General features: G+C 43.0%; 1 protein-coding gene across 1 annotated transcript in view; it reads right to left on the bottom strand.

The window, feature by feature from the left end:
• LOC109928639 (laminin subunit alpha-3-like) overlaps nt 1–22,683 on the bottom strand; it is a 306,680-nt gene extending 283,997 nt beyond the window's left edge. Inside the window, exons 1-2 of the mRNA XM_048596214.1 lie at nt 22,429–22,683; nt 14,089–14,241 (exon numbers count right to left, since the gene is read on the bottom strand). Of these exons, the coding sequence (XP_048452171.1) occupies nt 14,089–14,241; nt 22,429–22,683 (408 nt within the window). The remainder of the gene's footprint in view (nt 1–14,088; nt 14,242–22,428) is intronic.
• Nucleotides 22,684–23,063: the final 380 nt, after the last annotated feature.

Below are 23,063 nucleotides of genomic sequence, written 5' to 3'. Positions count from 1 at the left end.
ACTTGATATTGAGTCCAGAAGGCTGCAGGGTCCCCAGGCAGAAAATGAGGTGCTGTTCTTCCAGCTTTCGCTGAGCTTTGCTGAGCATTACAGTGAGCCTGAGACAGAGATGTTGGCCAGGGAGCAGGGTGTGTTGAAGTGGCAGGCAGCTGGAAGCTCAGGGTCTTTTTTGCACCCTTTTGTGAAGTGGTCACCCAGTCTACGCTTCGTTTCCCCAATGTGGAGGAGACCACACCGTGAGCAGTGAATGCAGTAGATTATATTGTGGGAAGTGCAGGTAAAGTGAAGCTTCATCTGGAAGGTATGTTTGGACCTTTGGATACTGAGATTGGGGAAGGAGGTAAATGGGCAAGTGGAAGGTGATGTGGGGTTGTAGGGGGGTGTTGGGGGTGAAGGAAGAGTGTACCAGGGTATCCTGGAGGGAATGGTCCCTGCGGAAGGCGGACAAGGACGGGAGGGGAATATATATCTGGTGGTGGCATCTTGCTGGATTTGATGGAAATGGTGTCTGATGATCTTCTGAATGTGGATGCTGGTGGGATGGGAAACCCTATCGCTGTTGCGGTAGGGAAGAGAGGGAGTGAGGGCAGAAGTGTGGGAGATGGGTCAGGCCCAGTTGAGGCCCCTGTCAACAACAGTGCTGAGGAATCTTTGGTTGAGGAAGAGGGTCAATTATTATGCTTAGAAGCTTTCTATGTAATGATTTACCAATTCTGAGGGATCTTTCACAGCTCCTTTTCAATTTGGAACAAGAATGGAGTTTAATATCTTAAGATACAACAGGCAGAATTTTCCCAGTATCTGGATGATTTGTACAATGCTGAGAAAGCTAGGAGAGCCCAGCAAGAATGAAAAAATTAGATTCTTGACATCAAAAATAAAGTTGGATTTTCCCCTTCAGGTTTTAGTTGCTAGATGAGAATGGGAATGTTGGTATATGATCCTGTGCTATGGGTCTGTTAGCTCAGTTGGCTGGATGGTTGGTTTGTAATGTAGAGTGACACCAACAAAGTGGGTTCAATTCCTACATCAGCTGAGGTGACCCTCAGGTTAAACAACCACTGGTCATCTCTCAAATTACAGAGCAGCCCTATGGTCCTCAAGGACAAAAATAACTTTATCCATTCCTGCTCCATCAATGTCATATTCCAGACACTTACTTGGCAAACACACTGCATGTGTTTCACCCAAATTGCCATAGTTGAAAAGCAAGGGGGATGTATTCCAGAGTCTGTAATCCAGTCAGGGAGAACTTTGTCAGTCAGGGAGCTGGTCTGTCTTCAGTCAGGAAAGGTGGCAAGGTGTCTCAGGTGAGTAGGAGGTGCAGAAATCTCACAGTGCAGATGGAGGCCATTGGCCCTGAACCAGCTTTTCAATGAGCATCGTTACTTAGAGTCAATTTCTTCCTTTCTCTATTAAATGCACGATTGCTTATTTTAAATAATGACACCTGGTTCTAGATTGCCCATAAAGGGAAACAACTTTTCCATGTCCACCCTGTCAAGACCCCTCAGGATCCTATATATTTCAAAAAAGTTGACTCTTATTCTTCTAAGCTCTAACAGATACAAGTCCAGTCTGTCCTCCTATCCTCATAAGACAACCCACCCATTCCAGTTATCAATCCAGTAAACCTTCTCTGAACTGCTTTCAATACATTTCCAAAACAATAGACCAATACTGCACATAGTACTCCAATGCCTGCATAAGCTCCCTACCATGTATTTACTTGTTTGAGGAGGCACTGAGAACTAACAAGTGTCATTTCCCTGTTCTCATTGTAAAAAGACTACAACCTGCACTCTTCAGGTCTGCTCTCTATTTAGCTCAGATATGAATCTAAGTGAAAGCAGTATCAGACTTAAGATCAAAAAAACTCACTCCATGACTCCAAGTGTTGATGCTCTGAAGCGAAGTACCATTATGCTTTGGTGATTTTAAGAAAGTTTAGCATAGCTTTTGTGATCTGGAATGTGCTGCCAGAAAGTGCAGTGAACATAGATTTAATAATAACATGAGAAACAGAACTGGTGACTGAATGAAGGATAAACATTGTAGGGCCATGCAGAAAGACTTGACAAATATGTCTCATTGGATAGCTGTTTCAAAGAGCCAGCACAAGCACTACAGCCTGAATGGCCTCCTTCCGTGCTGTAGGAATCTATAATTCTATGAAAGATTGTAAAATCAGAAATTGCCAGAATTAATCAGCAAGTCAACAACAATTAGTGGATACTTTGAGGTCAGATTTAGTAATTAGAGTAATATTGCATTTTCCCTCTAGTAATATATATGATTTTTGGAGCCAATTGAATGTACTGTGTCATGAGTCTATCGAGTATTTAATAGACTTTATATGAAGTTTCATCTTAATAACTTACCCCAGATGACAGCTAACCATCTCATGCTATATATGCTTATTTGAATAAATGCATTCTTGTGTTCAAGATTAAAAGGAACTAAATCATTAGCTTGTTGTCATTATGTCTGAATATAGTTGTTAAATCTTTTATATTTATGAACAGGATTCCAAAATGATTAATAAGCTATCAAAGCTCGACAAGTACATTGGTGTCCATAAAAGTGGCTAGTCAAGAATGCAAAGACTAAGACTGAGACTGAGATGAAAAGAATTCTTTTGTCTTAAAATGAGCTTGAGAAGAAATAAAACTATTTAACTTGTGGGAATATTACGGCATATTGACTGAGAGGGGTTGGAAGTCTGAGAAGTTCATGTAATTTTACAATTCTGCATCAAAATTATTTTTCAAAGCCCTTAATCCAAGCATTGTATATAAATTCATTAGGTAGCCGAAAGGCCTGGGGCCTCTCAGTGCTTATTTATTGTCATTATTCTTTTATGGGATGTGGACATCACTGTCAAGATTGCCATTTGTTTTCCATGCCTAGTTGATCTTGAGCTGAGTGTCTTGCTAGGCCATTTTCAGAGGACAGTTAAGGGTTAGCCTCAGTGGAGTCAAATGGAGGCAGACTAGGTAAGGAGAGCGATTTCCTTCCCTAAAGGGCATTAGTGAATGAGATAGTTTTTTACTGATTAAGTATCAGTGTTAGCTTGGATAATGACACAGTAAAAATGTCACTCAGCTAATAATACTTGGCTAACATTAGGCTAGTAGTCCAGAACCAAAGACTAATATTCTGGGAACGTATACTCAAATATTAACTTAGAAATTGTTAAATTTGATTTCATTAAAAATGTGAAATCAAAAGCTAGCTTAATAGCAACCACTTAAATATTTTCTTAAAATCTCATCTGACTGGCTAATGTCCTTCAGGGAAAGAAGTCTTTACCTTGTGTGGCCTCCAGGTGGCCCCAGGTCCACTGCAATGTGGTTCTTTACTGCCCTCGGGGCAATTAGGGATAGGGAAAAATGTTGGCCCAGCCAGTGATACCCATTTTTAAAAGGTCATTGTGCACCCAGATGAGTCTTGGTTTTCCAAGGATGGCCTGCACAATGACAGGTTGAAAAGGCCAAGATGTCAGAGAAGGTGAAGCAGAACCCTCAATTCTTCACACAGGGACCTGGAAGTCCTGGTGGACAGGATGGCGTGGAGAAGGGCCATCCTCTTCTCTCAAGATCGGCAAAAGGAGTCCACGCCACAAGGTCCTGCCAGCCTTGTCTGTGGTTGCCATCCAGGTTAGTGCCATCTCAACCATCTGAAGAGGGGGCCAGCAGTAAGGAAAAGAAGGCCAAAAACATTCTCCGCTCTGCCACCATCTGTGACCTCACGCTGACTGTAGCTCAGCGATTACAGCCACCTCACACCAAGGTTTTTGTGCTATCACATCACAATTGCATGTAAGACCTTCCCTCACTCACTTTCACCACATCACCCCACACCAAACCCTTCACCTACTAACTCTGTTTGCCCTCTCCACTGCCACCTCACTCACTTGGGACACCTCACCAACTTTCCTCTACCTGCATCAGGGCCCAGCACTAAGAGTCGTGCCTCATACCTTTATCTCAGTCAATTCCTCTCTGTCTTTCATTCCGGGAGGAAACAGCCCATAACAGGGCAGAAGGAGACCAGACGTGGAATGCCCAACATTAGGCTCTATTAACATTATAAAACATTCCAAGGAGCTTCACATCTCAAGGTCTTAGGAAACACAACTAATACTAAATCATATATCGAATATTAGCAACCAAAACCTCACTTTTGGAACAAGAGGCAACTATTTAGCCTCTCGAACTCTTTCGTAATACTTTTTGAATCTCTGCTACTTCTAACGTTCCACCATTGAGAAAGTACTCTGATGTATCCTTTTGAGGTTTTTTTTTTAAATTGGTTCATGGGATGTGGGCATCACTGGCAAGGCCAGCATTTATTATCTATCCCGAATTGCCTAGGGGACAGTTAATAGTTAACCACATTACTGTGGTCAGAAGGCACATGTAGCCCAGCACATCAGTGTAAAAGATAAGACTGGAAGCATTTGCAGAAATCCTCAGCCAGAAGTGTTCAGTAGATAATCCTTCTCAGATTCCTATGGAGGACACCAACCTCACAGATGCTAGTCTTCAGCAAATTGCTTCACACCACTTAATATCAAGAAACAGCTGAAGGCACTGAATACTGCAAAGGCCATGGGCCCTGGCAAGATTCCAGCAATAGTATTGATAACCTGTGCACCAGAACTTGCCATGACCCTAGCCAAGCTGTTCCAGTACGGCTATAACATCTGCCCAACAACGTGAAAAATTGCCCAGGTATGTCCTGTACAGAAAAGCAGAACAAATCCAATCCTGCCAACTCCCTACCCGTCAGTTTACTCTCAATCATCAGTAAAGTGATGGAAGGTGTCATCAGCAGTGCTATCAAGACTGGAGTCAATGGGAATCATGGGAAGACTCTCTACTGGTTGGAGTGATACCTTGCACATTGGAAGATGGGTGTGGTTTTTTGAGGTCAATCATCTCAACTCCAGGATATCTCCGCAGGAATTCCTCAGGATAGTGTCCTCAAGCCAACTATCTTCATCTGCTTCATAAAATAATACATTTTTAAGTCACAATGGTGAGTGACATAGATGGGAACATGCTATCGCTGTATGTATCTGCTGCCCTTGTCCTTCTAGATAGAAGTGGTCATGAATTTGGAAGTGCTGTCTAAGGAGCCTTGGTGAATTTCTGCAGTGCATCTTGTAGATAGTACACTCTGCTGCACCTGACTGTTGGTGGTGGAAGAAGCGAATGTTTGTTGATATGTTGCCAATCAAGTGAGCTGCTTTGTCCTTGATAGTGTTGAGTTTATTGAGCGTTAGTGGAGCTGCACTCATCCAGGTAAGTGAAGAGTATTCCATCGAACTTCTGACTTGTGCCTTGTAGATGAAGGACAGGCATTGGGAGTTAGAAGTTGTGTTATTTCATGCAATTATTTCCTAGCCTCTGACCTGCTGTTGTGGCTAAAGTATCTGTATTGCTAGACACGTTCAGTTTCTGGTCAGTGGTAAGCATATATATTAGAAATTAATGGCAGTTTGTGTAATTTATCTCTTGTTTCCAAGTACTTTCCATGAAGACCTGTTGCCTACTCTTCCCAATGTTGGTTCCAATATGGAGCACATGAATTTGATCCTCCCTGTCCCTTTCCAATATATTTCCAAATTTTTTGAGATGTCCTTCAACCTGGTACCAGATAGGTAACATACCAGGAGAACCTCTCAATCCTGCTTAGGAAGAATGCTACCTGCTCCTCTCTTTATTCAATCCCCTACAACTACCATCTTAGGCATCTCCTCTACCTTCCTTTGGATGACCTCCTGCACTAAGGTTTTGCTGTCAACATTCCAGCTATCTTTACATCTTTTCCTTCACATGTAGAAAATATATTGTTGGATAGAATTAATTTCTGGACGCTCTCATTCTGTATCTTATATGGGTTCAATTTACTCTGCTTGCTAGTGGTCACGCTATTGTCATTATGTTGCCGTACCTGTGTACAGACCAGTCAAGTGCAAACAGCCCAGATACTCCTCCCCCTTCGTTATGTATCAGAGTATCTCCAACTCACACTTCAGCTCAATGATTCAGAGCCGGAAAGATTGGAGATTGGAGATTAAGCCCTCCACCTCAGATATGTTCACTCCGAATGGTCTCACTTTCCACAAATGTCCATATACTGCAGTCCTGACACACATTTTGCTCTGCCACATCTTAGTCCAAATTTATTTTTAAAAAATTTTTAGCTCTATGGCAATTGAACTATTTAGCTAACACTAACTATCAAATTAAAATGGCGCAGAAAAGATTTACCAGGATGTTTCCAGGTTGGAGGGTTTGAGCTATAGGGAGAAGCTGAATAGACTGGGGCTATTTTCCCTGGCGCATCGCAGGCCGAGGAGTGACCCTATAGAGGTTTATAAAATCATGAGGGGCATGGATAAGATGAATAGCCAAAGATAGGACAACCCAAAACTAAAGGCCACAAGTTTAACGTGCGAGGGGGCAACGTTTTTACGCAGAGGGTGGTAAAAGTACACCACTCTGTTTAAATCTGCTTTTTGACTTCTCCAAATAACCTCTGCTGTTGCTATTTCTCACCCACAGTTTAAGACCCTCTTTGAACTGAACCCCACTCTCATCAAATGCTAATACTCCCACTGGTGTTAATATCGTGACTACAGTGTTAAGTTCTGTGCCTCAGTCTGGTCAAAGCACTTTAAAGACAGAGAAATATGAAGATGTGGGGAGATGTAGGAGGGATAAGGAATGGCCACCTGTTGCGGGGCAATGAAAATCGAGGATGCACAAAAATCCAAAATTAGATGAATACAGAGAAGTGAAAGGGTTGTATGTCTAGAGGAGATTACGCATATAGAAAGGAGCAAGGCTTGGTGGGGAGATGGGCGGTGGTGGGGGGGGCTGCTTGTGGAATTGGAAAAGGATGTGCATTTGAAGAGCTCCAGTCCTGGTTTGCAAATATCTTGTTTGTTTAATGTGGATATTTGACCTTGCAAGAGATACATATTTAATTTTCTTTGTTCATGATAGAACCAGAAATGAGACAGAGACCATACCATGGTCATCACTTCTCCAGCACATCAGACACCACTAAAATAAACATTGCAGAGTCTGCCACTTGATAGGTGCCTGGAAAATTAGCAGTGTATCACATTTTATTTTTGTTTTCTGCTACTTAGAGGCACAGCTGAAGGCATGTAATCTGTTGTGTTGTCTACTGTTACTGTTTATCTGTGAATGTTAATAAATCTGCTCTATAGTTTTTAGCCATAACCAAGTCTGTAATGAACGATTATCATTCACTTTCTGAAACCTAGGAGCACATAAGCATTATAATACACACATGCAGGTTAAATAACCCTCAACTTGCGGTAGCAGTCATTATACGGATGTGGTTGTACCTTGTTTACTTTTCCAAATGAGGAGACCAAAAGGCAGAAGCCACTTGAAATTCTTCCACCATTTAATGAGCAGTCATGGAAGGATTTGAACACAAGGATGGGAATTTTAATTTGGAAGAATCAGGGAAGAGATGACATAGAATATTGGTAAGGACAGGAATTTAGAGTGAGCAGGACTTGAAGTGGGATAGAATATAGAGTCTAGATTAGCTGAAGTTTATAAACATTTTCTGATTCTACTTTAGCTTTATTCATGTCAGCATCACAGACTAATATCTGTATTCCATCAATGTTTGTACAAATAGAGCTCGCTAATTATCTGCTGAAATAGTCATCTTAATGATGGAAATAATCTGATGATTTCGAGTGATGGGGCTTGTTCCATTTGTGGGGTTGCCCTAGGGCAGAAACATTGTTGGAAACAAATAAGAACATAAGAATTTAAAAACTAGGATTAGGAGAAGGCAATTCAGCTCGAGTCTGCTGCACCATTTGAGACAATCATGGTTGATTTCATAAAAACTGAAAGAACTGCAGATGCTGTAAATCAGAAACAGTAACAGAAGTTGCTGGTAAAGCTCAGCGGGTCTGACAGCATCTGTGAAGAGAAAACAGAGTTAACACTTCCTCAGAACTTCCACAGTTCTGTGACCAAGCCCTTGAGTAGGATTTGTCACTGGACCCAAAATGTTAACTCTGTTTTTTCTTCACAGATGCTGCCAGCCCTGTTGAGCTTTTCCAGCAACTTTGGTTATTGTTTATGGCTGATTTCATCTTGGTCTCAACTCCACTTTCCTCTCAACATCCCATAATCCTTTAACCAATTACTAATTTTAAATCTCCTCCTTAAATTTATTCAGTGTCCCACATGAGGAAACATCCTCTCTACGTCTACATTGTCAATCCCCTTTAGCATCTTGTATGCCTCACTTAGATCTCCTCTCATTTTTCTGAACTCCAGACAATATAGGCCTAATCTGCTCAATATCTCTCCATAAGAGAAACCCCTCACTTCTGGAATCAATCTAGTGAACATCCTCTGAACTGCCTCAGCCAAAAGGAAATACTTCTGAGAGCAAAGCACTCAGAGTCATAGAGATATACAGCATAGAAACAGATCCTTCTGTCCAACTCATCCATGCCAATTACTCAGCACTGCACTGGAATCCCAGCCTTGATTTTTGGGACCAAGCCCTTGAGTAGGATTTGTGCCCCAAAAGGAAGCGTGTTACCAACTCAGCCACAGCTGACACATGTTATGCTATGGAGGGGAGTGCAGGGAGCCATTGCAACTGAGAGGATATGGACTTCATATAAAAAAAACAAAAAAACTCTTTATTACAATTCATCATTCCAATGCTTATTCTAAGGTCAGCACTAATTCGCCACCACCTCACCCAACTACTCCAGTTTTTGCCAAATTATCAGACTGTTTATCTGACAATCAGTGCTGGAGAAGCACTAATTTCTGCCAATTAAATCTGGAATGTGTCTAGGTCTTGCTGCAATTGGACACAGACTGCTTCAATCTGTGGAGATGAAAATGATACTAAACATTGTGCAATTATCAGCGAACATGTTTACTTCTGTCCTAAAGCTGGAGTAATTAACCTAAAAAATTAAGAGGGCGCTTGTGAAACAGTAGTAATGTCCATACCTCTGATACAGAAGCCCTGGGTTCAAGACCCACATTGCTCCAGAAGTGCAATAACATCTCTGAACAAGTTGATTAGAAAATATCTACCCTGAGGAACTAGGGCTCTTTTGGCTCAGCGGTAGTGTCCTTTGAGTCAGAGAGTCAGGGTTTAGGCCCCACCTACTCCAGAAGCACATCGTAATACTTCCAAACAAGCTATTTAACAAATATCTACCCAGAGGAACTCCTGCAGTAACCTCCTTAGATTGAGATGACTGACTTCAAACAACTATAACCATTTTCCTTTGTAATAGGAATGGCTACAACCAGCAGAGAGTTTGCCCCCAGTTCCCATTGACTCTAGTTTTATCACACTTGGTCAAATGCTGCCTTGACGTTAAGGACAGCCACTTTCACCTCACCTTGTCAGTTCAGCTCTTTTGTCTACATTTGGCTGTAATGAGGTCAGGAGCTGAGTGCTCCAGATGACAACCAAACTGAGCATCACTGAGTGCGTTAGTATTAATTGAGTTAGAGACGAAAAAACTGTAGATGCTGGAATCCAAGGTAGACAAACAGGAGGCTGGAAGATTGTTCAATGGGGGGCTGGGGGGGAGGGGTGGTTGGCAGAATGGTGGTGATAGGTGGACACTGGTGGTAGGTACGACCTGGTTGATGATCGTACTTACCATCAGTGCCCACTTATCACTACTATTCCTCCTCCACACCTCCCCACAACCTTTATCTGCAGCTCCCCCAAACCTCACATCCACCCCTGAAGAAGGGTAATACCCGAAACATTGACTGCTCCTTTCCTCCAGATGCTGCCTGGCCTGCTGTGTTCTTCCAGCCTCCTGTTTGTCTACCACTATTAGATGAGTGTTGCTTGACAGTATAATCAGCAATGACTTCTATTACTCTGCTGATGATCCATAGGGTGATAATTGGCTGTCTGGGGTTGTCCTGCTTTTTGTGGATACAATATACCTAGGTAATTTTCCACATTGCCGAGTCAGAGCTGGTGTTGTAACTGCTGCTGGAGTGCAGCTAGTTCTGGAGTACAAGTCTTCTGTGATGCTGGGAACCTTTGGAGGAGGCCAAGATGGATCATCCACTTGGTGCTTCTGGCTGAATATGGTTACAAATGTCTTATCTTTTACACTTATGTTCTGGGTTCCCCCATCATTGAGGATGGGGGTATTTTGTGAAGCCTCCACCTTTTGTTAGTAATTTACTTGTCCACCATTGTTCATGACTAGATGTGACAAAGCTGCAGAGCCAGATGTAGTTTGTCGATTGTGGTATCACTTAGCTCTTTCTATTGCATGCTACTGCTGCTGTCTGGCATGTGTGTAAGTCTTCTGTTCTGACTTCAGATGTCATTTTTAGGTATGCCTGGTGCTTCTCCTGGCATGCCTTTCTGCACTCTTCATTGAACCAGGGCTGATTTCCTGGCTTGATGGTGATGGCAAAGAGAGGAGGGATACGCCGAGCCATGAGGTAACAGATGGTGGTTGAATACAATGTTGAACTGTTAAACCTATTTGGTCTGTCCCAGTTAGCATGATGGCAGTGCCACACTACACTATGTTTGCTTGCGTATTAGATTGTGGAATACCATCCCCACACACCTCCACCCCTTTCATTTTCTTCCTTTAAGACACTCCTTAAAACCAAACTCTTTGACCAGACCTGAACTGACCTAATATCTCCTATGTGGCTCAGCATCATGTTTTGTTTTATAAATCTCCTGTGATCTACCTTGGTACTTTTTATTATGTAAAGTTGCTGTATGAATGTACGCTGTTGTTCGTGTTGCTATTGAATGAATGTTTGATCCAAAATTAAGAGGAACCAAATAGTTTGATACAGTTCAATAGTTCTTAAATCTACAAACCTATTTATGAACAGCATCCCCAAGCATTTCAGTAGGTAACATAAGTAGATAAGTGCAGCTTTTTGTTCCTAAAACAAGACTAGGAATGGAGACAGAAAGCATCATTTTGTATAGTCAGGTGGAATTTAAAAAGAAAACCATTCATTCTGACATTGTACAACTGAGAGTAGGTTGGGAGTCTGAAAAGTGTGTTAGTTTCCAATTTCGTTTCAAAACTACTGGTCAAAGTCACTTATTCAACTATTATATTGAAATTCGGTGGTTCACCAAACAGATCAGAGCTCTTAGCATGTTCCACTATTAAAGACAATTATTTAGTTATCATAGTATCAGAAAGGGACCATTCAGCCCATCGTGCCTAAACTATTTGAAAGAACTTTACAATTAGTCCAACTCAACCTGCTCTTTCTCCAATGTCCTGCAAAGTTTTCAAGTTTAAATATTCGTTGAATTACCTTTTGACAGCTGAGTCTACTTTCTTCAACCTTTCAGTTTGTGCAATCATGATCGTAGAATCACAGAATCACACAGTGCAGAAGAAGTCCTTCGGCCCATTGAGTCTGCACTGACCAATGCTATTCTAAATCTACACTAGTCATTTTTCCAGCACTTTCCACCAACAATCGTATCAACTCCCTGTGTAAATAAAGAAACTCTTTATCATTTCTTTTCTTTTTCTAAATTATCTTAATTCTGTGTCCACCAATTTTTTTTTCCCCAAGGGATTGTTTGTTGGGATTTTCTTGAGGCACAGTGGCTCAGTGGTTAACACTGCTGCTAGGGACCTGGGTTCAATTCCACCCTCGGGTGACTGTCTGTGTGGAGTTTGCATGTTCTCCCCTGTCTGCGTGGGTTTCCTCTGGGTGCTCCGGTTTCCTCCCACAGTTCAAAGATGTGCAGGGTAGGTGGATTGGCCATGCTAAATTGTCCAGGAATGTTTAGGTTAGGTGGGCTAGATATGGGAAATGCAAGGTTAAAGGAATGGGTCTGGGTGGGATGCTTATCTTAGGGGCAGTGTGGACTTGTTGGGCCGAATGGCCTGTTTCCACACTATAAGGATTCTATGATTCTATGGTTTCTTGACTATTGTGGATGATTTTTGGTTTTCAGGGGCTCCATGTTAGGTTTTAGATGAAGTGTTCAACATACTGTACAATTCTTCCTTAGTTCCTTGAAATGTCCTGTAAATTGTAGATTCTGAATACAATTCACAATTCAGAACAATAAACTAAGATCCAATTCATCTCAAATTCCACATAGTTGGTACAATGAAACAAAAACCACAGGGTGATAGAAACTGCTTCGGGTATAAATCTGCAGAGACAGTTTAACATAAGGAAGAAGATACAATGAAATGTAATCAATAATTATGATTGTAAATCAATTCAGTTGAGCTTCACTGTTAGCCACTTCTCTAGGACTCCCAATCCCTCCAATTAGGGAGGACAAACTCATTCACTCACTCATTTACTCACTCACTAGTGCCTGCTACTCCCAGAGTACAAGGCTAAAGCATTTAGAACAATCTTCAGCCAGAAGTGTCAGGTGGATGATCCATCTTGGCCTCATCCAGTGATCCACAGCATCACGGATGCCAGTCTTCAGCCACCTTGATTCACTCCACATGATATCAAGAAATGGTTGCAGGCTCTAGATACTGCAAAGGCTATGGGTCCTGACAACATTCTGGCAATAGTACTGAAGACATGTGCTCCTGAACTTGCCACGCCCTATGCCAAGCTCTTCCAGTATAGTTACAACACTGGTATCTAACTGACAATGTGGCAAAATTTCCCAGGTATGTCTTGTAGACAAAAAGCCCCATCAGTCTACTTTCGATCATCAGTAAAATGATGGAAGGTGTCATCAACAGTGCTATCAAGCAGCACCTGCTCAGCAATAACTTGCTCAGTGACAGCCTGTTTGGGTTCCGACAGGGCCACTCAGCTCCTGACCTCATTACAGACTTGGTTCAAACATGGACAAAAAAGCTGAATTCCAGAGGTGAGGTAGAGAGGCATCAAAGCCGAATTTGACTGATTGGCATCAAGGTGCCCGAGCAAAACTGGAATCAGTGGGCATCAGGTGAAAAACTCTCCACTGGTTGGAGTCATGCCTGGTATAAAGGGAGATGGTTGTGCTTGTTGGAGGTCAGTCATCTTAGCTCCAGGACATCTCTGCAGGAGTTCCTCAGGGTAGTGTCCTTGGTTGAAACATCTTCAGCTTCTTCATCAATGACCTTCCTTCCATCATAAGGTCAGAAGCAGGGATGTTCGCCGATGATTGCACAATGTTCAGCACCATTCACGACTCCGCAGATACTGAAGCAGTCCATGTCCATGCAACAAGATCTGGACAATGTCCAAACTTGGGCTGAAAAGTGGCATGTAACATTTACACCACACAAACGCCACGTAATGATCATCTCCAAAAATAGAACATCTAACCATTGCCCCTTGACATTCGATGGCATTACCATCACTGAATCCTCCACTATCAATATCCTGGCAGTTACTATTTACTAGAAACTGAGAATAGGGCGGCACGGTGGCTAAGTGGTTAGCACTGCTGCCTCACAGTGCCCGGGATCCGGGTTCAATTCCACCCTCAGGCGACTGTCTGTGTGGAGTTTGCACATTCTCCCCATGTCTGTGTGGGTTTCCTCTGGGTACTCCGGTTTCCTCCCACAGTCCAAAGATGTGGAGGTTAGGTGGATTGGCTAAGCTAAATTGCCCGTAGTGTTCAGGGGTCTGTAGATTAGGTGGGTTATAGGGAATGGGTCTGGGTGGGATGCTCCAAGGATCAGTGTGGCCTGTTTCCACACTGTAGGGATTCTATGATTGAACAACACCTCCTACAAGTTCCCTCCAAGCCACTCACCATCCTGACTTGGAAATATATCGCCGTTCCTTCACTGTTGGGTCAAAATCCTGGAACTCCCTCCCTAAGGGCATTATGGGTCAATAAAAGCAAATGAACTACAGCAGGTTAAGAAAACTGCTCCGTGTAACAAAACTCCACATCACCTAGTACCATTCATCTGCATGCCTTCCAGGCCTTGGCAAGACTTGCGCCCAGATATAATCATACTCAAAAATGTTGGAGTTGCAGTAACAGATGCATCAAGCAAAACTGAATAGACATCTCCAGAAATCATTGACCAACCTGACCGAAATCCAGAGTGACATTGACTTGATTGTAGTGCAGTCCACGTGAAAGAGGTGGGCTTTGCCACCAGCGCTCAGTACCATCGATGGCATTGGTGATTGCATGAGCTTTGTATGCATCATCAGACAGGCAGTGATCACAGAATTGCCCCTAAAGAAAATAAATGAAGGATTAAAATAAAAGTTAAAATTAAGACCTCGTATGAAATCTGAAAAACCTTTATATCTGTAACCAACATCATCAAATTCAAAGATAACAAGGTGTAGAGCTGGATGAACACAGCAGGCCAAGCAGCATCATAGGAGCAGGAAGGCTGTTCTACACCTTGTTATCTCAGATTTTCCAGCATCTGCAGTTCCTACTATCTCTCATCAAATTCAAATATTGTTTTAAGTATTATACTTAAAGATGATAATCACTGACACTAGAGGCATATTTTACCTCAGTTTTACCTTGTTCTTTGTGAGACTTTCTCACTTCTTCCTGAACCTTTTCAGTTCTTTTACATGAATTTCAATTGCATTGTTACCAATGTTGGGAAGGAGGCCATTCAGCCTTTCATGTCTGTGACAGCACCCTGCAAGGGCACTTACCTAAACCCAGTCTTCACCTTTCTCCCATAGCCCGAGCAAATGTTTCCTCTTCAGATAACGATCCAAGTCTCTTTTGAAAGTCAGGATGGACCCCACCTCCATGACAGCCTAAGGCAGTGCATTTCAGATCCTAACTACTCAATTTGAAAAACAACTTCCTCATATTGCCATTGCTCTGTTAGCTGATTGATTTAAATTGATGTGTTGTGGTTCTCAATCCTTCCGCCAATGAGAAAAGCTTCTCCCTTACCCCTGCAAGGAGACTAGATCCAACTTCTTCAATCTATTCACATAACAGAAACTTCTCATCCCTGGAACTATTCCAGCTATTTAACATGATGATGTGTGAAAATTGCAGAAAATCAGATTTCTAATCCTGCCTGAGAGTCACTGGTTAATCTGAGAGGCTGACAGACATACAGTTTTGGCTGTAACCCCAGTAGCTTTGGCCAGGACTGCGAGTGCAAGAAGTCCCCAGATTCCACATCCTGGAGTCTAGGATTGTGGTACTGTGGAGAAGAGAGATAATGTCCAGAGAAGTGGTGGGGGGGAGGGGTTGAGTTTGGTAGAAAAGAGATTAGGTGTCTTGATAGAAGGGTCCTGACCCGAAATGTCAACTTTTCTGCTCCACTGATGCTGCCTGGCCTGCTGTGTTCCTCCAGCTCCACACTGTGTTACAGGTGTCTTCATAGAGAGGTAAAAGCCAGGGAGGAAGAGGCCACCTAAGGTTGGGGAGACCATGGGGGCATGTGATCGATGTTGGAAGGCGGGGGACAATGAAGAAAATAAGCCCCCTTTCTGCCTAAGGCCTGAGCAGGATGCTTGATCTACAGGACAGCATCCCACTCTAGAAAGCCACCAACAGCCTCAAAATTAAAGCTGGGTGTGAAGTGATTCTTAGGCGATTAATGATTGACCACAAGAGCCTCAATTGGGTTGGGCAGAAGGCTTCCCTAGGCCTTACCTTCCTTATGTAAAAATGCAAACAGGTGAGTGAAAAAGCAGTAGGGGAATTTTACCAACACCTCCACCTGCAAAACAAGCAGCGAAGGATCATAAAATTCTACCCATTATATTCTGTTGAGGCCGAACCATTGTTTTGTGGTAAGTTTGTTACAAGCTCCTAACCATTGCACTCTGAACCTCCATTTATCAAGCCAAGGATGCTGTATACTTTATTAAGTGTACTCTCAATCTGCCCTACAACCTTGAATGATTTGTGCACATATAACCCACAGGTCCCTCTGATTCTACATGCTTTTTTGAATACTGCCCTTTATTTTATATTGTCTTTCATCACTCTTCCTGCCAAGATGAATAATTTTAAGCTTCCTTACAGGGTGGTGAAAGAAGGTGCTTGGCACGCTTGCATTCATTGGTCAGACCATTGAATATAGGAGTTGGGACATCATGTTGTGGCCTTACAGGACATTGGTGAGACCACTTTTGAAATACTGCAAACAATTCTGTTCGCCCTTCTATAGGAAGGATGTTGTTAAACTTGAGAGGGTGCAGAAAAGATTTACAAAGATGTTGCCATGACTGGAGAGTTTGAGTTCTTGGGAGAAGCTGAATAGGCTGGAGCTTTTTTCCCTGAAGCATCAGAGGCTGAAGGGTGACTTTATAGAGGTTTATAAAATCATAAGGGTCCTGGATAGGGTAAATAGCCAAGGTCTTTTTCCTAGGATGGGGTAGTCCAAAATTGGACGGCATGGGTTTAAAGTGAGGGGGAAAGATATAAAAGGGACCTAAGGGACAACATTTTCACGCCTAGGGGGCTGCGTGTATGGAACAAGCTGCCAGAGGAAGTGGTGGAGGCTGGTACAATTACAACATTTAAAAGGCATCTGGATGGGTATATGATAGAAAAGGTTCAGAGGGATATGGGCCAAATGCTGGCAAATGGGACTAGGTCAGCACAGACAAGTTTTACCAAAGGGTCTGTTTTCATATTGCATGACCTCAGGTGAGGGGCAAAGTTAAGACAGCAGTACCTTCCTGGTAACCTCACTGGTACAGGAATTAAAACATACTGTTGGTGTTGTTTTGCATCGCAAACCTGCCATCCAAGCTAACTGACTGTCTCTGCAATTTAAAAGCCTGTCATGCCAGTTTATTTACCTCATCAGTTGCTGTAAGATGATAATTAATAAGTCAATGACCTTTCTAAGTGTGAACAAGTTATCCTGTGTCTCCTGCAAACATGAAAGTGTCTGGAGAAGGAAGATTGAGAAGTAGCATTCTGAATGCAAAAGGATCATCTCAGCAAATATTGTGGACAGGGACCTTTGAATTACCTTTCCCATTCTCCCTATATGCATGTCTCCAATGTACTTTTTTGCGGTGTGTGTGTGTGCGTGCGCACACGCACGCACGTGCATGGGGACTTCAGTAAGTGGATTAGAATTTTAACTGGTTTAAAACTGCTTGCCTGCAGCTAGAATCTATTTATTTGTCATAAATAGTCACTCTTGTTAGGGACAGAAACCTGGTCTGTGCTTTCTGTCAACCTTGGTCTGTGGAATTCTGTACTCTATAAAATTCTTTAACTGGTGTGATGACCCTGTGAACAGCAAGGCTTGATTTTCCCAGTGAGGGGTGACAATATTGACAATATCAGTAAGAGGTCACAGTGTGCACATGCTGAAAGCAAATGCTCAGGGTATGCAAAAAAAACCAATCTTACATCAGAAGATTCAGGTTCACAAGTGTTCACCTTAACAATATTGAACACAAGAAAGGAACTTTCCTTCAGCATGTTAACACATCTGCAGGGTGTCCTAAAGTTAATGGATTACTTTGAAGTGATGTTATGGAGGTAAATGTTTCTGAGAAGGTAGCTACTGAAAACAACTGAAGTTATTGGTTACATTTTAATCCATTATATTTTTGACCATTAATATACTGACAACTTAATTGTGCACTAAAATCCCAGGGGTGCATCTGCTCAAAAATATAACAGATTAATGTTGTTTTCAGCAGCTACCCTATCAGAAACATTTTCCTCCACAACAACCCACACCAGAGGAACAGCCGCTTGGTAGTGCCACCGCTAACAGTGATCACTGTTGAGGCTGCAGCATGGAGATGCCAGGGCATGTGTGAAGGCTGCAAATAGCTAGGGCCAGGCAGGTAGGTTCAAGTGATTGCAGCAAGGGGTTAGTCATGTAGCACTGGTGGCAATTAGGCACAACACCAGGCAACCACTGCATTGGCCAAGGAGCATCAATTAAGAATGGAAATCTACTTCACCACAAAAGACAGAGTACATAAAGATTCTTGGATTCAGGCCATAGTCTGAGAAAAGCAGACTAGACTCTATGTTTCTAAACTCAGGAACTTGCTGCCTGCAGCAAGATATCCTAATGCTAGGAAAGTATCTATCAAAGTAGGAGGTAGTGCCCTGTCTTGACTTCATGTGGCTCAATTAGCTGCCTAATCGGGATGCGAAGCAACTGAGGCTCCCATCTTAGCAATATGTGCCCTGAAATAACTCCACAGAGACCAGTAACCTGTCACAAAGTCACCCTTTATTTACAAATAGAGATTCCTTGACACTGATCCAGCTCCCTCGGAGCCAGCTCTCAGAATGAACAAAATGTCTGACACTCCTGTTTATATCTGTCAGCCAGGGCTCCCTGATTGAACCAGGTTAACAGCCCCAATCAGGGAACTCCCATTCTATGAAGTCCACCTGGCTGACCTCCTTACAATCACTACATTCCTCCCCCTCCAAGTCCAAGGACACAGTCCAGTTATTTTTTGTAGCACCTCCAGGGACATTTTAGCACCGGGTCAGGTTCCTCCAACTCTGCCTCTGATACAGGTGGTGTGCAATGCACAGTAGTTCACCTCTTGTGCCTGGACCGTCTTCAGGCAGCGAAGGTGTCAAGGCGGCAATATCCACCAGGTCCATCTCAGATTCCGAGGTAACTTCAATGCTTGACAGAGATGGAGAACCCACATGTTCCAGAACAGTTGGAAAGGCTGTCAAGGAGCTGCGCACATATTGCTCCCGCACAGTTTCATGTTTGCAGCTTTCATATGGTCCACGTGCTTGTTCAGAACCATCACACCTACCCAAACTTTGTACATCACTGGACCTGACCTCGCCTCTTACCCATATAGGGCCATTCCTGTGGTTCCTACACCAAACTGCATCCCCTGAAGTAAACTGTCTCTCTCGCTTAGAGGAGGCTTAAAGTTGGTGAGTCTACTACTTTTGCAGGCAGGGCATTCCACACCCTTACTACTCTCCGAGTAAAGAGTCCAGGGTTTATCTGGCTATTCCCAACAATGTGGGGGAACAGGTAATGGTAATTTCTTTCCTTATTGGACATTGTCCCATCAATGCACCTATATCCGCATCCAATCCTGGCCACCCGATGTAACTTCTCACCAACTTCTCCATTTTGGAAACCCCTGGATGACCCTGGTGGAGTTCAGTCAATATCTGCTAGTGACCTTTGCTCAGGACAATCTCTCTTGCTCCCCATGATAATATGTCATCCTCTACTGTGATCTAGTCTCCCTGGGTCCAAAAAGGTTTCAATTCTTCTTGTGATGGCCCTTTAGTTTCCCCTATCATCACCAGCTGCTTTAGTTTTGCCAGGACCAGACCCTTCCGAGTTCAACATCTGATGTTGTCAGCTGTGACTGGAAGTGTGGCCAGAAAATTTTAAACTATTACAGACTCTTCCAGTGCCATACCACCAGTGTATCTGCCAGTGGGAGGTGGCTCAATGCATCCACATTTGCTACTTGGCCTCCTGGACGGTATTCCAACTTGTAATTATATGCATTTAGTATTAGAGCCCACTGCTGAATTCAGCCTGAAGCTACAGACGGCACTGCCTTGTCCTCTTAAGTAGATATAGCAGGGATTTGTGGTCCTTTATTATTACAAATTTATGACTGTAAAGGTATTGGTGGGGCTTCCTGACTCCAAATATGGCCACCAAACTTTCCTTCTCTATCTGAGCATATTTATGCTCTGCATTAACCAAAGTCCTTGATGCATATACTATTGGGCATTCCTCTCCATTGAGCCATCTATGAGCTAATGTTACCCCAATATTGTATGGGATGGCACTGCATGTCAATACCAGATTTCACTTGGAATCATAGTGTGCCAACACCTTAGAGGTCATAGCTTTTTCTTCACTTCTCTGAATTCACTTCTATGCATTTCCAAGGCTGACAATTTTTTAAGAGTTGACGCAAAGGTGCCAGGATGGAGGCCAGGAAGAACTACATCCAAGTTGTCTAAGTGCCCCTTATTTGTCTTCCCTGTTATTAGTATGTACTGGGCCCAATACAAGACTATGCGGCATCAGCATCAGCAAAGTGGGCCCGAAGTGGACTCATGGTGATTGCGGAGTTTGGGCTGGTGCTGTACCCGGTGGCATTGGTGGTGTATGCATTGGTGAGGCCCATTGACGACTCATAGTGGCAAGGGTCTTAGTGGAGGACAGATGACGCCGAAGACTGGTGACTTTTGTTAGACGAAGGGACTTGTGCCTGGCTACCAAGCCCATGGCAGAGCACTTAACAAGAAGCAGTATAAAATTGAACACTTTTTTATTATTTCTTTATTCTTCTGGCTTTATAGGCCATTCAGTCCCTCATCCCTGCTCCACCTTTCAATGTGATCATGGCTGATCTATGGCCTAAATCCATATGGGGCGCCTTTGGTCCTGTGGTCCCCATCCCTTCATACCTTGACTTAATGAAAATTTATCTATCTCAGATTTAAAATTAACAACTGATTTAGCATCAGCTGAAACAAAAACAGAAATGGCTAGAAAAACTCAGCAGGTCTGGCAGCATCTGTGGAGAGAAATCAGAGTTAACATTTCAAGTCAGGTGAGGGTCAGATCACCCCTTAACCTTCTAAATTCGAGAGAAAATAGACCAAGCATGTAACCAATCATGTGAGTGGGGCCTATTCCTATTGTTTGGCCTATTCTGAGACCAGTGGGCCCAAATGTTCCAACTTTCCAAGGCCAAGGAACAGTTGATTTGGGACAACATGACACAGATGAAGAAGTGCCAGACAACTACTGTTCTAACAGTGTATCAGAGATAGTAGGAACTGCAGATGCTGGAAAATCTGAGATAACAAGGGGTAGAGCTGGATGAACACAAAAGGGTCTTGGCCGAAACGTCAGCCTTCCTGCTCCTATGATGCTGCTTGGCCTGCTGTGTTCATCCAGCTCTACACCTTGTTATCTGTAATGTTCTAACATTGTTATCTCTTGTTATCCTTGTTATCTAGGTGTTATCAAATACCTTGTTATCTCTTCTAACATAGTCTCTCATTTTGTTTCATAGATAAAAGCAAGAAGCATGGAGAGAAGCTTCTTGTTTAAAATTATACTTGCAATTATGGGAAAAGAAGTTGTCAGTCTAAAATTTAGTTGAAAACTTACTCCACTTTAACTCAGGGAAGTGTGATGAACTACACCAGCCCCATCCACAGTTTTACTATTATGTCAAACCAATGCTGAAAACCTGAAACAAAGTGCTGGAGAAACTCAACAGGTCTGGCAGCATCTGTGGAGCAAGAAACAGTTAACATGTTGAGTCTTTCAGTATGACTCTTCTGTACGAACTGGAGTATGACTCTGAAGAAGTTCTTCAATTCAGAAGAAGGCATACTAGACTCAAAACGTTAATTCTGTTCCTCTCTCCACAGAAGCTGCTGGACCTATTGAGTTTCTCCAGCACTTTCCGTTTCTCTTGCAAACATAATAACCTGGTTTTCTTTCTGCCAATAGCCTTATGTATTTGTTTAGCACTTGCTGCTTTAGGAGGCAATGGCCTAGTGTTATTATTGCAGATCTTTCAATTCAGAGACCCTGGGGACCTAAGTTCAAATCCCTTCACAGCAGATGGTGAAATCTGGACTTAAGAGTCTAATGACGGCCATGAATTGATTGCCAGGGAAAACCCATCTGGTCCACTAATGCCCTTTGGGGAAGGAAACTGCCATCCTTATCTGGTCTGGTCTACATGTGACTCCAGACCCACAGCAATGTGGTTGACTCTGAACTGCCCTCTGGTAATTAGGGATGGGCAATAAATGCTGCCTAGCCAGCGACGCCCTCATTCCCATGAATAAATAAAACAATTAAATTGCATCTGATATTTTCCACTTTCAGACGGATTGGTTGTGTTCATTTGAAATGTTACTTCCATCTGATCGCATGTTCTGTACTGCTCCAGCCGGACTGACATTTGGTTGAGTGAACCCATTCTCTGCGGCTACAACGGGAATTGTGACCTGTTCCCGTGTGCAACCGTGTACGGGTGTTGGGGTTGAGTAGTCACGGTCTGCTAGGTTTAAAATGAAGTGTAATCTTGTCCAGTTTCCCGTGTCCCATTCTCTGCAACAGCTGGATCACAGAATCTTGGTTTAACCCGAGTTTGCCTTTTTACTGTACGGTTTTAATCTACCAAACCATGAAATATCTCCAAATTTGATACACTTTTCTAAGTTTTGTTTTAATGCTCACAAACCCAATGGCAGAATCATAAAGCGCAGACACTTTTCTGCCCATCGCGCTGAAAGCTGTCCAATTAACGCATAACGCAGAAGTTTCCCCTTCATTGCAAAGATAGAGTATTTGGTGGAATCTCTCCGGATTAAAAATCCTTTGGTGGTTCAGAAAGCGGAATGCTTTCCCGTTTGGAGGGGACTTCCTAGCACCCTAATTCTCAGAGTTAGCAGCGTGCTATGTACCTGGATCGTCTGGCTGGAGACTCCGGCAGCTGGTCCTCCTACCAGTTTACAGTAGAGGTCCAATCTCGGCCTGCCCGATCCGTCCTCTCCGCAAGTGGCTGTGGCCGCAATCTTGGACCCTTGTGCGATGTTCAAGTAGGGCGGGTGTAGGCTGAAGCCGTTGACTTTGTCTGGTGCCTCTTGGCTAACTACGAGCTGTCCAAAGTGCAGCAGGACAGCACCGAGCAGCAACCTTCCCCTCGGCCCCCTCGCCATGTTTCAGTTACTGAGCTCTCTCTCTCTCTCTCCTAACACTGGAGCTCTGCTCCTTGTCTATAACCATACGACACACACCCTGTATCTACCCAGGAACTGGGACTAAGGAAATCCTGACTACACAAATTGCAAGTAATCATTGTTCCAATTTCTATATTTAGATGTTTTTTTCTAAAAAAAAGCTAATTGGTCATCAGCTTTTACATCTTAAAATGAATGCACATTCAACATTCTCATGAATTGTCCTAAGAAAGATATTTACGATAATATGATATAATGAGATCATTACATGCAAACGCGTGTTTTCCCCCTGATGAATAAGTAAACCTGCTTTCACTTTAAGTAGTTGCAATGTTGTGTGGTAAATGGGACTACATGTC

The sequence above is a fragment of the Rhincodon typus genome, chromosome 4 (assembly GCF_021869965.1).
Source record: "Rhincodon typus isolate 14 chromosome 4, sRhiTyp1.1, whole genome shotgun sequence".
Classification (NCBI taxonomy): Eukaryota; Metazoa; Chordata; class Chondrichthyes; order Orectolobiformes; family Rhincodontidae; genus Rhincodon; species Rhincodon typus.
Note: the sequence above shows the minus strand (reverse complement) of the source record. Positions and strands in the feature narration are given on the sequence as shown.